The 17213-nt window shown below is 42.6% G+C and overlaps 1 protein-coding gene and 1 long non-coding RNA gene across 6 annotated transcripts; one reads left to right on the plus strand and one right to left on the minus strand.

Annotated features, from left to right (window-relative positions):
* Positions 1-159: 159 nt before the first annotated feature.
* Positions 160-16579, minus strand: LOC148399148 (lysyl oxidase homolog 4). Its single transcript, XM_088374250.1, has 15 exons — positions 16531-16579; positions 15567-15835; positions 14928-15490; positions 14313-14524; positions 9978-10016; positions 9700-9907; positions 9251-9431; positions 6069-6223; positions 5826-5993; positions 5227-5389; positions 4904-5147; positions 4062-4177; positions 3793-3929; positions 1423-1534; positions 160-955 (listed from the first exon to the last, which is right to left on the minus strand). Exons 2-15 carry the CDS (start codon positions 15832-15834, stop codon positions 885-887), a joined length of 2637 nt encoding a protein of 878 aa, XP_088230376.1. The 5' UTR covers position 15835; positions 16531-16579; the 3' UTR covers positions 160-884.
* On the plus strand, positions 8622-10068 carry LOC148399149 (uncharacterized). Of its 5 annotated transcripts, none has more exons than XR_015858099.1 (4): positions 8622-8894; positions 8995-9077; positions 9261-9876; positions 9938-10068. It is a non-coding gene; the product is annotated as an uncharacterized LOC148399149 (long non-coding RNA). The 5 variants fall into 5 exon arrangements; XR_015858100.1 differs by having other exon boundaries at positions 9966-10068; XR_015858098.1 differs by having other exon boundaries at positions 9261-9434; positions 9753-10068.
* Positions 16580-17213: the final 634 nt, after the last annotated feature.

Raw genomic sequence — 17213 nt, forward strand, 5'->3', positions numbered from 1 at the left:
GAGTCTGAGCACTGTGGCGATCTGATTGCGTCATGTTATCATGCACTTTAAATGTCCATTTTAAAGAAAATATTTGGCTGAGCAGATTCAGTTAAATCCTAACATTATCCTTTATCTTTATTGTGCAAAATCTGCAGGAAAAATAACCATTCCTTAAATAAGCATGTTTGTCATTCTGATGTTTATTCTTGCTCTACCATTTAAGTAATGATTATGGCGCACTACTGCGGTGCCTCCAGGTCTCATCTGATGTTACCACTGTTAAACAGGTGAACAAACAAGTAAATGATCTCTCAGAATAAAATTAACAATACAAAACACAGCCACGTACGGACAATGCCAACTCAAAAGTACAATAAAATCTGCATAAATTAGAGACCTAACATTGTTTCAGAGAGGTAATATAAAACTGTACATGACAATACATGTGCAATACATTACAATATTTATTCAAATAGGGCAAAATAGCACCATGGAGTTAAAAATGTTGATTCTCATTCAAAATTGAAAAGCACACAGGTGTAACAGTAAAAAATGCATTTGCGATTGGAAAGTGAATGTAAGCAGACAGATATCACCTGTGTCAATGTGGGGCCTTCGTGTCTGTATGTAGTTGTCATGTTTTAGTCTTTGGGATTCAATTGTTTTAATAGGATGGAAAATGAAAATTAGTCAACGTTTGGTCCGATGCGCGCTTTCCTTTTTTGTACTTTTCAACATTTCTCCTTTAATCATCTTGACTTGAACTGCCTCTCATGATTTCCTTTCCAAATCGCCCTCGCCCTCTCATGTTTTCTTGTCTCTCAACCTCTTTGTCTTGTTGTGTTGAGGTGTACTGAGGAGTTGAATGGTTCTTCTGTCCCTATATTGGTGTCATCATCCATTCACAGGAAGTTGTTGGTGATCTCACGCTGGTGGTCAAACAAGTCCTCGACATCAGCACTGTAAGCGTCACCTGAGGAAAGACAAGAAGAAACATGAGAGAAAATTACGGTGTGGCATGGCGTCTCAATTGTATCCTCACTCTTTTCTCATCCCACATCTCATCTCCAATCTCCTTTTATATCATCTCATCCTCAACCACAGCTCATTGCCAATCTCATATCATCCCCAATCTTAGATCCATTACAATCTCCTCTCATCCTCAATCTCTTCTCATCCCCAATTTCATTTCATCACATCCCATCTCCTCTGATTCTCAATCTCACATCATCTCATTCTCAATCGCATACAGTTTTATCCGCAATGTCATCTCTATTGATCCCTTATCTCATTTGATCCTTTATTTGATCTCATTCTCAACGTCAGGTCCTCCTATGGCCTCATCCCATCAAAATTCTCATCTCATTATATTTCATCAACATCTCCTCCCCCCACTCATCCCCCTCGGGCATACCATCTCATCTTGTCTTGAAACCTTACCTGCGTGGCATCCGAACATGTAAGCACGTGCTCCATCATATTTGCACCGACAGCGGATCACATTGTTCTTGAAATCAGATTCAGCCATATCCAAAGACGGGTTGACCTCCACCTGTAAAGAAGGGACACGTTTGATTACACGAATGCAAGTCAACATATGTGCAAATAAGTCTCTGGTGATTGTGATGCATATTTTTCAAAAACCTACAACTGAATTCCCATAAGAATACATCCAAGAATATTTGTAGACATTCAATGGGTGTGTCCTTTAATTTCAGCCTTTGGGCAATGGCTTGATTCCACTTGATTTGCTATAATTATATTCCTACTCCAGCCCTATAAAGCTGATGCAGCTTTTCCCCCCTGCAGCATTGGGGCCCTAAAGTGCCTCAAGGATCTTTTTAATAATGTAACAGAAGAAAAAAAAACTTTTGACAGGGGCGGCCTCTGAGGAGCCACAGGATTATTGTTCTCTCTTTTTCTAAATAGCTCAAATTGGGGGTTAAAGAGATGGATGACATCATTTTCCACTGTTATCTATGTGCAGGAAACAAAAACAGCCGAGGGATGCAGATGACAGTTTTGGTTTAGATTGAAGTTGCAGCCTGTCATTAGACTGTAGCCATGCTTGGTTGCCACGACTCGATGTTTTCCACCCTGTCTGTGCTGCCTGCTGCTATATGAGCAAAGCATACTGTAAATTAATGTTCCCTATGCACACATCAAACAGATAATTTGACCACACACTGTCATATAAAAACCCACTTTTAATATCCTGAGGTTGATGATATAACCAACATACATAACCTACTTAAACATAACCTACTTATTCATATTATTCCGACAAAATTAGTCATCCAAGGATTTTAGCACACTTTTTGTTTTCATAGTACTCATTTTATTTAATATGAATGTAAAAAGATCCTATTTTAGACATCAGTCGAGGCCGTCACTAGCTCTACTATATAGACAGCAGAGATTGGATGGTAATTGACCATCAAGCCGCGCCAACGTGACTCACTGCGTCAAACAACAAAAGGTCCTAAAATTGTCTGCCATTGCTGGTAAAAGCCACACCCAGCTGGTGGAAGAAACCTGAGCAAGCATCTGCAATCTCCCTCCCGCCTGCTCTCACTCCTTATGAAATTTATGGCCAGCTGCCGGGACACGTAGTCACAAATCTCTACTCTTACGTCCCTACGTGGTTTGATGTCCAGCTGTCACCTTGTTGCCCCATATGTGCCATGCAGAAGGACGTGCACATGTCTGATGAAAGCATCTCTGATAATGCAAATGCTTGGGAACTAATAAGAAACCATAAGCATCATCTATGTGGTGCCACTTAGCTTGCAGTCAAAAATAGAACAAATGACAGAGCGGGAGAACAGATGAGTGGGCCGGCACAGTAGATTGGATGTTTAGGAACAGACAAGACCAACCAACTTGAACATAAAAAAATTATGTGAACTGTAGAGAGTTTGTCCACTGGCCAAGAAGCTGCACTCTCTCGCTAATAGCAGGTCTACTTTCTATATAAAGCCACATTAAATGTACTCGCCTTAAATACACACACCCACACCCTGACACAACATGTGTATGGCATACCTGAATGGCTGAATGCTTAGCCAAGAGCCACTTTGCTACAATTATAGTTGGTTATCGCTTTTATCCCACATGGGCTTGCAGATTTAAACTTCTGTTTCCCCTTTTTCCGCACACTTGCATGAAAGTTGGCATTCATTTTGGGCGTATTTACCACATGGCTGGGCTTTCACCCATCTATTCTATAAGGTTTATACTTGAAGTGTGCAGTGAAGTTGGAGTGCACCACTTGTGACAGGATAAATTCACTATAGTTCTGTTGAGTTTTTCTTTTTTTTTTTTCATTTTTATTTTATTTTGTTTCTTTTCAATTTTAGTTATAGTTATTTTGTTATTTTTATCAGCTATAATAACCTATTTTGTTATTTTTATCAGCTATAATAACCTTGCTTCATACACTCTGAACATATTTGACCATAAGGCACACTTTAAATGTCCATTTCAAACATACTGGAACACAAAAAGATGTCTGTGTACACGTGTGTGCCTTTAAGAGGCCGGGCCTGATCATCTTGCGTGTTACATTAGCAAGCGTGAGTGTCTGGTTGCGAGCTGTGGCCAACAACAGCTCCTGCGTGAGTGTGTGCATTATGTTTAGATTTTACACAGTAAGTAGGTATATTGCAAAGAAAAAATAAATCAGATCTCTTAAAAAATCTCAATCTAGTTGGCCAACACAGAAGTCCAAACTAAAAGTCCTGCTTACATTGAAACTTAAAAGAATGAAATGACATGTTCCTGGGGGATATTTTTTAATAAAAAAATTACCTGGAAGACATATTCACCAGGTCGTACGTCTGTGATGTCAATCCACTGGCAATCAATGTCATGACGATAAGTATCCCAGCAGCCAATTGAGATGCCTTGTTGTCCCATGTTGTAGCAGGAATACCGCTTGTAGAGACCTGGGAGTCAAAATAAATAATATCACGTGGATGCCCTCTACAGGCAGCATGGTTGGATAATTTTGATGTGATGTCTTTTGAAATTATTGACAAAATGTATTTTGCTTTGTAATGTAAATTTGTTTGTCTGACCATCAGGGCAGTAGGTGTCCTCCAGACAGAAGCTGGCTTTGTGCCCCTCAGCCACTCTGGTTCCATTGAGGGTCAGAAGATCGTAGTGAGTAAACACCTCAATGCTGTGGTAGTGCCTAAGAAATGGGAGAGGGCCACATTTTATTCATGAAGACAGCTACAATAGTGGGAATGCTGACAGAATTCTGTAATTTACTAGAACGTTCTTCAACGGACTCAATAAAATACAATTTGATCAGGATGGGTGAATGTAATGCTTTTCATCATGGTCCTGAACTGTAATTTTTTTTCTATAAAAGATACAAAAACTGCCCTTTCATAATGATAATTTGTGTTGCGGTACACAATTAACTCCTTTGTTATGTTATTCTTTTATCTGAACCAAAACATTGTTTCTCAACATTCAATTTGATTTGGGCTTTGAAGTTTCAAATTCTAAATAGTAGAGTAAGGATAAACTCTGTGATGCAGTTACACGGGCGTCACACAGCGGGTTGTTTATTTGTTTTCTGTCGCTCTGTCTCTCGTTATAGAACCATTCCCGCAAGAAGCACAAGCAAAAATGGGAAACCAAACCAATGTGCTGGCTGGTTGGGGAGGTAGTGATTGAGGCTGGAAGAAACTCTGAGCTCTGCATGCCTCTTTTGTTTTAGAACATAAAACCTCAGCAGCTGAGTAAAGAAATCAAGCTGCTCTGTCAGTTTTAGCACTGATATTAACAAACAAGTAATCAATGAGTAGGGCTCTGATATAATTCGGATTGTCGATACCAATATTGATCCGATATGATATCAACAGGGATGATACGTGCTTTTTTTTTTTAGTATGAAAGTATGACCCACCTGTGACACTGATGCCAAATCCAATTCTCCCTGGAAGCCCGAGGTTGGAAATCAGCACGGCCATTGTTTATGATACGAGTGGAGAACCTCAGCAGACGACGGTGTCCGTAAGGCCAGTTCATCCTGGCAGCAGAAGAGGAGAGGCAGTTCTCCTCATTGGCACAGGTGAGCAGGTGAAGAGGCCTGTCCTCCAGGTAAGATGACTCCTGGAGCAGCTGGGCATCCACAATCAGGTCAGGAGCAACTGTCAGGGTAGACGAGGGGGAGTTGCAAGTCATTGCACACAAATATCTACCCCCCAGCATGTGTTTTTTTTTGCTCACTCTCCACACAGGTAACTCCAGCAGCTCTGCCATCTCCACCTCTGGGACAGTAAACGTGTGTGTTTTTGCGACACTGCTGGATGGACAGCTCAGAGCCCACACAGTGACTTCCACTTAGAACCACATCACTGGCATCACTGGATCCCGGCCAGTACCAAGTCTCCTGGACACACATTGGAGGGGAATGTTTTTGCACAGTTGATGGCTTTGTCTCCTTTAATACTTCAAGTCCTCCTTTTTAACAGAATCTGTCAGTACATATGATCATATTTTATACTCTTTTCCACAATTTAAATCAGCCTTTTAAATGTCCCAACATAACTGCTCTGGCCTTTCCATGCACATGCTTATTTTCAGCTTGTTTTTCCTGAGAATTTTTTGCCGATTTCTCTTTGCCTTACTTTGCCTCTTTTATTTTCAGAGCGCCTGAAGTGGACTTTGGAGAAGCCTATAATTACCTCAGGCCTCGATAATAACACAGCACAGGCACACAAACAGCAGCCCAGAGGCAAGGCAAATGTGGGAGTACAAAGGAAAAACACTAAGAAAAGGAGGAGGAGGTCAAAGACAATTTGATGCATATTGATGTCGCTGATCACCTGGTAAGCTCTGGAGGCAAAACCCAAGCCAAGCTGTCGGCACACCACCATGGCCTCGTTGATGCCCCAGTTCTCGCTGCAGACCGAGCCCCAGCGCTTCACTCCTCCGACCTCTATCAACACCTCCACGCGACCTTCGCTTTTGTCTCTGCCTCCAGCAAGTCTCACCTGATGACAAATTGTTTTGTGTGATTTTCACGCTGTCATAAATTACCGTGTGGAACTTGTGGACAAATTTCTTACAGTGGCCTGCGTGCCAGTGTAGGGGACATTGCAGCGGACCGCCGCATCCTGGTTGTGCTTGACGGTGTACAGGGGAACCGGTTTGGATTGACATTCAGTTAGGGACCTCTCTCTGCCTGTGCACTGGACACTGTTCATGTGGATGGGACCGGAACCTAGGATGGTAAAATTACAGACAGTGTTGGAACTTTTATGAAACAAAAAAACAGGAATTCTACTAAATGTATCCCGGGAATGTGCAAAACCGCTGGTTAGTTTATGGCAACATTGGAATGTGTGACTGCTGCCCCTTTCTTTTCAAGCAGTGTACATATGAAAAGCTGCTTTTCAAAACACTATAAATCAATTTAGATCCTCCTGAAAATAACATTGAGCCAGACGTATACAAATAGTTTGACCACCTTTCATTTTATCACGTTATAAGAATTCATTTGCTCAGTCTGAGCAACAAACGATAACGGCGGCTTGTATACAACAAAATGGCAGTCATCCACCCGGGAATAAAGTCAAAAATAGTCTAATTCTACAGATTAGTATTGTGAGTCATGCTCAGTCCTGTGATGTGGCTCATGCAACAGGCCCTTTGAGAGCGAGGGAGTTAGAGAGAGCGCCTTTTGTCCTTTTATTACTGCACACTCCATTCTGCTCACCACAGCCAAAAATCTCTGAACTTGCTGAAGTCTGCGAAGGTGTACGAGGCCAAAGTTTTATTAAGCTCTATATTTTTTCTCTCATATAGCCAATGATGTCACCAACCTTGAATCAGGTCACTTCTCAAACTGCACCACCCAGGAGCCCTCCCAGAACTCCAGCAAGACCCAGACCACTCCCCTGTGTTTGTGCAATACGGCTAAATTTGCCTGAACTAGAACCATTTCAACCCGCAACGCTCTGCTGTGACATTTACCATCATCATTATTTAGACATACCACAAGCACGGCACCTACTTTAAGAACCCTAAAAGGTTTCCATGAATGACTTCATTAAGGCAAGTGGAGAGAAGGAAATGTAGCCACCCTTGTGGGTCATGCCGCTGTATGTTCTCATTTGGGCAGAAAGATAATGGCAGGAAATGAATATAATTGCAGCAGAAGTAGGGCGAGAAAAGTGGACAGTAACCCAGTTTATGAAAGTCAGACCCTTTAGTTAAAAAAAAAACCCTGATTTGATCGTTTTTGTTAGAAAACTGCATGGTAGTGTTTCCAGGGACACAACGGGAGCAGAATCTAGAAAATGTACGCCTGGTCATGGGTAGATGCAGTCGACCATTAGCTTTTGCGTCAGAGTTCATTTCTCTGCGTCTACAATTTTGGGATTATTATTATTATTTTGGCAGACTGGGGCCGGTGCGTTCAGCGTAAAAATGGGTGTAACTTTATTTTCGTGCCAGCGCAAGTCTATTCTAGTGTGTTTGGGGCCGTGTTGCATCCATCTGGGTGTTTCGACGCATGGAGTTGCCTTGCCCTTGACACATCCGTCTGTTTGGTAACAGAAAGTAGCAGAAGAAATGGCTTATATCTGCAGAATGCTGAAGTAGAATTCATTTTAGACTGGCTGAAAGGAGGTCTGTTTTGTAGCGCAGGTGGTCTAATGCGATTTTGGTGTATGAGATGGTGCAGACAAATTTGTGTGATGGGCGTCAAAGTGTTTCAATTGGTCATTGGAACTTTTAGCCCAGTGTTTGGTGCTCTGTGCTTCCAACAGTTCAGGTTTGATCCCCAAATTGGGTGGTTTTCTGTTTTCGCAATGTCGGACACGATTTGGCGTGCGCTATGACAGCTGTGAATGTGCTGCAAATGAGTGATGCTGCAAGCGTTGGCTGGGCGAAAAGTCTACTTTCTTCCCACAACAGCACGCAATTGCCCTGTTACACCTAATCCTACTGGCGCAAAGTCTAGCACAATACCATAAGAAAAAAAACTCCACCCATATGCACATTTATACTGCGCTTTGCGCGAGACTTGTGCCTGGCATAAAAATAGGGCCCTTAGAGTGTTTAGTCTGACCTTATTCTCATGGGACTTCAGTCAACTGTCATAATAAAAGTAATGAACTGTAATTAGTAGAAAAACAACGTATTTTGGGATTGCTTAAATCTTTTCGTGAAATTAATGAATGAAAATAATATGGCCTAACTCTTACGCCCTAACCACTTTAAAATTATGGGCAAATACAGTGTCAACAGCACAGCATGTGTGCCAGTGGTATTCACGATGCAATGATAGTTAGGATCAATTTAATCCCATGCTTTATACACAGAAGTGCTTTGATATATTCAAGGATATTTACAAATAACTTAAGAAACTTGACTGACTTTCATGGTTTTAAAGTCACTCAGCACACCGATTAGCACTGTGGCATCAAAGGAGGAATATTCTTAAATCTTGGCTTTGCTCAGTTTTTTCCACCCACAGTACTAAAATGTGCATGCTTCTGTCACGCCCATGCCAGAGCACGCTCGGCCGTCAATTTCCCTCAGCCACACCCCTTCATCACCGTCATGTCTGTCACCTGCTTCCTCTTGTTACCTTATGTATTTAAGCCCTGCCCGTGTGTTTTTCCTGGTCGGTGTCTTCTGTCAGGAATGATGGGAGACACGGTGACCAAATGCAGCTTAGACCAGGGTTTATTGAGGGGAAAAGGGAGTTGGAAGGTGGGCAACAGAGACACAGACTCACGGCCAGCAAACAGACAGACCGACAGACAGAAGTCCATTTGGACACAGATCGAATTCTGTCCGTCAGCCTCCACACAAGACCGGGGTGTCTACTGTTGTCTCCTGTCCTGCTCGTCCAGTTTCCCCTTGGTCGTGTTTTGAGGCTCACGGTAAGGATCTGTTTCGTGTCCGAGTGGACTTCTGTTTGTCTGCTGGCCATGAGTCTCTATACTGCCTTTGTCTGTGTTTACCCATTTCCCTTTCTTTCAGTATACCAAGCTGCATTTGGTCGCCCTGCTCCATTCCAATCCATGACAGCTGGGTTTAGAGAAACCTCTCATTTGCTCATATAGGTGTGAATGCAAGTGAAAAGGCTTATCGGAATCAGATGGGATGGATTGGCTTCAAATTCATTGTAATCCTGCAGTAACGGAAATTGATTTGGAAAGCAGAAGATCTGCGTTTTGTAGTAAGGTGCTTCCACACTTAAGTGTGACACAGTGTACAATTGTCTGTCTGGTCTCACCCTCTCCTAGTTGAGCATTGGTCAGGGCCTCCTTGGCTGATCCAAAGCCCAGCTCTCTGCAGACAACGCTTGCGGCGGTGATGTCCCACAGGTGGTCTGCCACGGTGCCCCACTTGCCCTCTCGCAGAACCTCCACACGACCCTCCCCAAGGCGAGGCCCCGCCTTGAGACGCACATTGGTCTGGTAGGAAAAGGAGAACGAGTCAACATTTGCTCTTTTAAAGCATATTTGAATGCTTTTTATTTTAGAATGTTGAGTTTTCCATCTTCTTTCTTCAGTTCATTTATTTTTGTTAGCATTTTCCTTCTCAAACCGCTTTGTGGTTTCACCCAAAGTTAAATTGAAGGCAACAAATATTTTTACTCAGATCACTTCTACTAGGTTGTTATACTTTTCAAATGTAATTAACTATTCACATATTGAAGGTGATTAGGCACCCCACACTAACCGACATAGTGTGTGTTGAGTGTCTTCGGCCGTTACGCGCAAACTGCGCTCCAGGTACACAACGGATGACAGCGTGCATGCCCCCCGCGCATGGTCCGTCTCTCCTGCGGACAGCCAGTTGGGCCTGGCACTGGGACAAGGAGACCTCCACTCCCTGACACTGCACTCTCTCCACCCAGTAAGCCTTCTTGGTGATCTGTGTCCTCAGTCTGAGAAGGAATGTTGGATGTAAAATGCAGGTATGCGTGAATACTGCGTTTGTTTGAGAACATGCTTTACCTGGATGATGGATCTGCGAGTTTGGAGTCCCACAGTTTCCTGAAAGACAACAGCATTGAAATAAAACTTTGAAAGCTCTTAAACCGCTCAATGTGATATCTAGTAGACTGAATCAAACTCACAGCTACTTCCTGGATTTCACATGACTACTCAAATCATCCTTGTTTGGTTCTTAAAATACAAACATACTTTTGGACTCATCTGTAGTTGTGGATGAACTAAAATTTAGTCTAAAATCCAAATGTTTCCTGTCATGCATTTTGGTTTGGTCATACATGGTATTTATCTTTATAGAGGGATGTCTGGGACATCCTTGTTTGGTTCTTAAAATACAAACATACTTTTGGACTCATCTGTAGTTGTGGATGAACTAAAATTTAGTCTAAAATCCAAATGTTTCCTGTCATGCATTTTGGTTTGGTCATACATGGTATTTATCTTTATAGAGGGATGTCTGGGACATCTGTGTGGGATTTAAAAATGTGCAGATATGAATAGGCTACATCAATCTTGAAGTCAGACAAACATTGTACATGTTAAGCTGTACATATCCACACATCTTGTATTCATTTAGTATTTTAACTTATATTGGGGAAAATTAGAGCCAACATTAGTGTACGCCAACATGCACATTCAGCTAAAAATGTGTGGAAAAAAGGCAACACTAGAGATATAAAAAGTTTCCTGAGCCAGAGAAGGCCTGGAGAGTGTCATTTTGTCACGCGCACTCACAGCAAACCGCTTGCATCAACCAACGCGACCACAAGCAGGTGCAGCCTTCACGGACATCCTTTGTGAATTCAGTGAGTCAGAACAGACACAAGTGTATACTTCAGAGAGCAAGTTGGTTACCTGCACCACCAGACCAGTGATGCAAATGTAAATATTGGGCAAACTAAAGTGGGAGATGGATCGGGACTGTTACTAAATCAGGAATTCCGATGCAGACAAACTCTTGTGATGCTATGATGGCTTTGGCACCTTGATACATGTTTTTGCAGAGCTATAATGAGCATATGTAATTATTAGACTGTCAGAGCAAAATAGGAAAAAAAAAGAATTGCAGGTATTTGCTTGTTTGTTCATTAGCACGGGTTTAAATTTGTGCGTTGGGTTATCCCTTTGCATGTATGGATTCCTCCCCATTACAAAATTTTGCATGATAATTAATTGAAGACTAAACAGTCCACAGGAGTGGATGTGAGTGTTTTGTCTTTTCAGTGTCCCGTGATTGGCTGGCTGGCAACCAGACCAGGTTGTCCCCCATGTCTAGCCTAAAGTCAGCTAGGATAGGCTTTGATAGGTTTTAATTTTGTCATGTGTCCCCTTTTCATGTTTTGAGTTTGGTTTTATGTTTGCTTTTTGTGTCAAGTCTGGTTCCTTGGTGTTCCTTGTTGTCTCATCAGCTTGTTTGTATTTAGTTCCCATATGAGTCTATTCCCAGTTTAGATTTATTTTGTGTTTTGTGTGTTGGACTTTGTTGATTTAGTTTGTTTTTTATTCCAAGTGCCTTATATGCCTACTTTTTGCATGTTTTGTAATTAAAGTCCCGTTTTTCAGTGCAACATTGCTTTTCAGTTCTCAGTCATGCACATCCTTGACACCAGGTTACTAATTCGGGGGTTTCAAAAATGGATTGATGAATGTTTGCGCATTATTTATTGGCAGATAATTAACAACTAATGTATTGTCATTATATTTTGGGTGTCTGAGGGTTTCCAGACATACCGTTATAACTCAAACAGTGAAAATAAACTCTTGTAGCAAAAAGCACACCTCTAAAAATTACAAATTACTTTTGTATTTTTGGTGCTAAATATATCAATATCTAAAATGCACCATTTCATACTGACAAAATTACTCGCCATAAAAGTTTATTTATTCGGACAACACAGTGAGCGGTGGGCCAAGACTTTTGCACAGTACTGTTTACAGCAAGGACTTTTGTTTCATGCTAGACTATTTTTTTGCGGCATCAGCCTATCCCTGCTGCTGAAGACGTTTCATAACCTGATAGTTGAGGAACAATTGAGGCAATGGGGGTGTTAGTTCACGGGGTTCTGAAGGCTGAGGTTAGTGGGGAGGAGGAGGTGAGAGTCACCCGTATAATTGCCTGCTGTGCTTGGCAGTGTCTGCCGTGCGGTCGACTCGAGCAGTAGCATGTTGGTTCACACACACCAGACGTGGAAATATGCACGTACATATCAGCTTTCCCTACATCGCCGCCTCTTTAAAAAGCCTTTAAAGCTCAAAGCGACATGGTTACAAAGTGTCATGACTGTGTGCCTGGAAACAAGAGGCTGGTGATGTAAGACTCTCTCTGAACTTTTAATAGGATTTGCCCAACCTCGGAAAAGTCACACTATTTTGGGTTCAAGTCTAGATATATTCCGTGTGGTCATCTTCGTCAAGTAGGAGATTTGAAGTGAAGGAGGTAAACAACAACATCATCAACAAAGTGTTTTTTAGTTCTTCACTTGAAAAAAGCTGGCTGCAGTATTCCTTTATGCAAGCCCGACCACACAATTCCAAAAGCAAGATTGGAAAGAGCAGCTCAAAAAATAACCTGTTATTATGTTGTGCTAGCATGAAGCTGCCTGGAAGGAACAATTGGCAGAGTCAAGTGGTGGCAGGTCTGACTGACTCCATGCGCACATGCACCAGAGACAGAGCAAACTCACAAAGGGCTTCTTAATCACGCCCTTTTTACAGAACGTTAAACTTCACATAATTAACATCAAAAAGAGAATACACGATAGAGAAGCCAAAAGGAGAAGTTGGGGAGTTGAGTGGGCGCCCCACTTTTTTTGTGAGCATCGCAAGGTTGGCGGGTTATCAAATTAAGACCACCACGAAACGAGAAAAAGAAAACTGTAACTTCCAAGCGTCCAAAGTCAAATACAACGCATAAGTTAGTGAGTCACAAGCCCTCAAAATTCAGAGTGTCAGAGGGATCATTGTCACTGTATTGGTGAAACACATCAAAGTTTGAAGCCTCAAGCAAATATTGATCTCAAATAACTTGACCAACTTGACCAGAAGTCATCACAAGACTCATTTGAGTTATTTGCTCCAAAACAAAGTTAGCTTTTCAAGAAAGTCTTACTTTAGCACTTTCTTCCCGGGCGGCCTGACACCTTGCAACAACGTTCTCCTTGAAAAGCGCCTTGAGGGGTATTTAGCAGTTCAATCAGACAGCTAACAAATGATAACAATAGAACTGAAGGATTGACTACTGTATGTAACTTATATTTCAAATTCATCATCACATTTATGTTCAGTTTTTAAATATTCACTTATTGTGAAATTGGATGAATGAAGCAGATCCCTTGTAAAATTCAACATTGTGTTATACCTTGTCATCATGATGAATCATTTCATGAGATCCGTCCATCCATTTCCTATGCCGCTTATGTTAATTAAAGAGTGAGATGATCATTGGTAGTTATTGCCTTTGGTGCTAGACAAGACTCCAGCGTGTGTCTTATTGGAAAGCTGCTGAGCAGTTCAAGGACAAGGGGTAATTATTGGCGACAGATGGCACTGTGCAAAGAGGCGGTCAGTCTAGTTGTGCTTCTAGCCAGGCTCGAAAAAGACCTCTGTGGGCAGCCACACAGAGGACTGTTTGCTTGTGCACACTGGCTGGCACGTGTATTTGTGTGCATGTTTATGTAAAGTCTCGTAAGATGCTTTTCTATGAAGGGGAAGGTGATGTTTTTGTATTTGTGTCTTGGCGTTTGTGAAGGAAGCAAAAGGGCTGATCTTAGAAAAGTTACGTTCGCGAGGACCAAATTTACATACGGAGCAGACATTTGCAAATAAGAGCTTTTTGTTTCCTTTTTGTCAATACAAGCTAAATGCGTCTCAAGTTTTTTATGTAGTTTGTAGGCCACTTCAACTTTTTTGTTGATTATAAGTAACATTTTAAAACATGACAAATAACATTTTAATGGCAGACTTTTTCTTGTAGGGCATAACACTTTGAAACAGTCAACATCAGACGTTAATAACAGACTCCCTTGGATTCTTATCAAGGCCTGCATTGAGGCCTAGTCAGCTATTGGGCCAGACAGTCTTGGTGGACACTTGGCTTTAGCTAATGCCACAGGGGACGAGTAATGCCAAGTGTGGTCGTACTAACGGTAGCAGTTGTGGTTACCATCCCGGAGACGGATGGAAAGCGATTCAGGCTCGTCCGCAAAAGGAAGTGTCTACGACCACACTTTTCCATCCCTTTCATAGCCTGTGTCGGTGTGTGTCTGTGCACGTGCCTGCTCACACACACACACGCACACACGCACACACGCACGCATACACACACACCGTCTCACTCACCTGTAGGCATTTTGATCAAAGGTCTCGGCAGAAGGGAATCCCAACATGCCGCAGACGACGTGGCTGCTGCTGAGGTCCCAGCCGTTACTACACACATGACGCCATTTCCCGGCGTGCTTCACTTCCAGCACTCCCTCGGTCACCAGACCGCCGCGGCTGCCGGACAGCACAGGCCGTAGACGGGCTTCGGCCAGCTGAACACTCTCGCCGTTCTGAAAACGTAAAAAGCTTGAGTTAGGGTTTTTTTTCATCTTCAGTAAAAGGTTTTTAATTAGAAAGGGATTGGAGAACTAAAATGAGACAATGCAGTTGATAGAAGTTAAACACATGATGATTTCCCACTTGTCTGTAATGATAGATGGGGGTCTTGGGGTCTACATAAGTTTTAAGTGAACTACTGTGTGCTCAAGTAGTTGCCGGATTCTAGATTGTCTGAAATAGACTTACAGTAGTAATCCATTTCTGTCCCTCCAGAACAATATACAGTAATGGATCCGATGGGTAGAATTAGTTAAATTTAATATGCCCTGAAATACGACCATCATGCCACTGATAGGCCATGGTACCCAAAATGTAACATTTTTGAAGAGACTATGTATACAGGGTATGTTTTACCTGGATGTACTGGGTATCCGACTCCAGTCCCACGTCGGGATAAACAGGGTCAGGTTCGATATGGTTCCCACTGTACGGCTGTTGCCTCTCGGGCTGGGGCGGGGAATACGTCTGCCTATTGGACTGTCTGTCGGGCTGGCGTCTCGGCGCAGGTGGTCCTCTCCTTGGTGTCTCCTCCTCCCGCCTTTCAGTGGTGCTGGCTGCTGGCTGTGAATTTGTCGGCCCTCTATATCTTCGTGGGATCTGTATCTCGTGGCCGTTCTCCTGCGGTGAGATCCTGTTGCGGCGTGAAGACGGCAGGTTGCGGTTGAGGGCGATTTCGTGGCCTCGATTGAGGGAAGATGAGACTGGTGGCGGAGCTGGCTGCTGTGGAGTTCTCTGTCTAGGTTGTCTTGGCTCATGTGTGGAGGAGGAAGAGGCTCCGCCGTGGCTTCTTCCTGGGGTACAAATGATCCCCAGGTCCTCAGCATGGGTGCAGTCATGGACTCCCCAACCATTGGAGCCGCATTCTGCAATTGAACGCTCGTGGCCTCTGCAGTTCACATTGTCCAACCAGATTTTACCTGGACGACAGAGCGCGGAGAGAAAGTTACACACCAACTGCATGGGAAAAGTATCTCAACACTGGGGAGAACTTACCTTGACCTTGACCAAACTTGCTACTGTGTGCCCAAGTCAAACTGCTTTGAAAGCCCAGCTGTCTGCACACCACATTAGCCAGGTTCAGATCCACCTGGTCGTCACATACAGTTCCCCAGGCGCCATTGTAGAACACTTCCAAGCGCCCTTCGTTGGCATCGCGGCGGCCTGTACCCGCAAGCCGCACTTTCACCTCTTGTGCAGGCAGCTCAGAGGGGTACAGAAGCAGCAGCAGGAAGACAGTGGATAGGGAGCTGAGGAACAGCATCCTAGAGTGGTGGTTATGAAACAGAAGCAGCGTCGCTTTAGGTGAAGACTTGTAGAATGCAAAGGAGCTGCTTCAGAATAGAAGACACCACAAAATTCCTTTCAATCATACAAAACCTGATTGACATTCCTTCCTTTGACAGAGCATATAATTAGAAATGACTCCTCTTTCCCTAATGTGGCATTCAGAGTTTTATAGGTGAGTTTATTTGGAATGTTTATTGATTCTCAAGTGATCTAGGCAAAGTGAGAATTTTGAGAAATGGTTCAAAAACAGTCTAAACAAATTGGGGGCATACATGGCTAAAAGTAACCCCTCTATCTAGCCAAAGAAAATGTTGGCTTTCCACAAACCCCAAAGTTTGGCTGCATGCATTCCGCCAGCAGACACAAAAGCAAACAAACACAACTGTAAAAAATGTTGTCAACAGCAGGTATGCATCTGTAGGAGACATTTTCTTAAGAAGCAATTATGAATCATCCTTCTAATATGCTCACAGATAGACAATTTTGCATTAGGACTTTACAGAAGCATAATTCAAAATGTTTGTTTCTGGGTTGCTAAAGAGCTACAAGAAGAATCAAGCCCTTGTTGCTGCAATGAGGAAATATTAATTGAGGAAAAATATATTGAAGAGCTGATAGATGGAGAAACAAAAATTAAATCAAGAAGAGAGATGGATGAAGAGGCACTCACCTATCTGTTGTTTTCAGCCTGGAGTCGCTGGGGGCAAAGGAGCGAGGGAGCAATGGATGAAAAAAGCAATGACTTTTGCTCCTTCTGTCTCACTATTCCCCACATTTCCCTCCCTCTTTTCCTTTTTTGTCACTCCCTCAAATGGCCTTTTTTTATATCTCCCTCCCATTTTGCTCATTAAACTTATTCTCATATATTCCATCAAAATATCTGACACGGAAAAAACAATTAAATGTTTTCTGTACGTGCACATGCGATATGTTATATTACCATTAATGCTTCTTAAATCTTATTCCATATTGTATGTATATTATTGCATTTGACCACAGGAAGCATAAGGTTCCTCCCACTTTTTCGGAAAGGTCACATGGTCTGAGTACACGTGAGTATGTTAACTTACACAAGTCCATGTTTTATAACATTTCTCAAGCACTCTTATATGGACTGCTTACAAATCCTCAATCAGACTAAATCACTCAGGTGACAAGTTAAATGCTGCTTTACTACCCGGTCATTTATCACTCACAATGACGAAAACACAAGGTCCAAAGACAGAGACACACCAGTCATGCATTGGTGGTGGAGGCATGGTAAAATGTTCTCACCAAAGCCAATTCCACCCTTTGGCATAAAGTTAAGATTTATAAGTTCTTTCGTCGTGGCACACCCTCAACTGATGTAAA

This window comes from Syngnathus floridae, chromosome 4 (assembly GCF_059516105.1).
Source record: "Syngnathus floridae isolate MCC-2025c chromosome 4, RoL_Sflo_1.0, whole genome shotgun sequence".
Classification (NCBI taxonomy): domain Eukaryota; kingdom Metazoa; phylum Chordata; class Actinopteri; order Syngnathiformes; family Syngnathidae; genus Syngnathus; species Syngnathus floridae.

Bases quoted from the DNA above. Each gene is read 5' to 3' on its own strand.
- LOC148399148 (XM_088374250.1), bottom strand. From the start codon at position 15,834: ATGCTGTTCCTCAGCTCCCTATCCACTGTCTTCCTGCTGCTGCTTCTG. The intron at 9,432-9,699 runs GTTAGTGTGGGG...TTTTCCTACCAG, and splicing joins ACTCAACACACACTATGTCG to ACCAATGTGCGTCTCAAGGC. The intron at 5,390-5,825 runs GTGATCAGCGAC...ATGTGTGTCCAG, and splicing joins TTGCCTCCAGAGCTTACCAG to GAGACTTGGTACTGGCCGGG.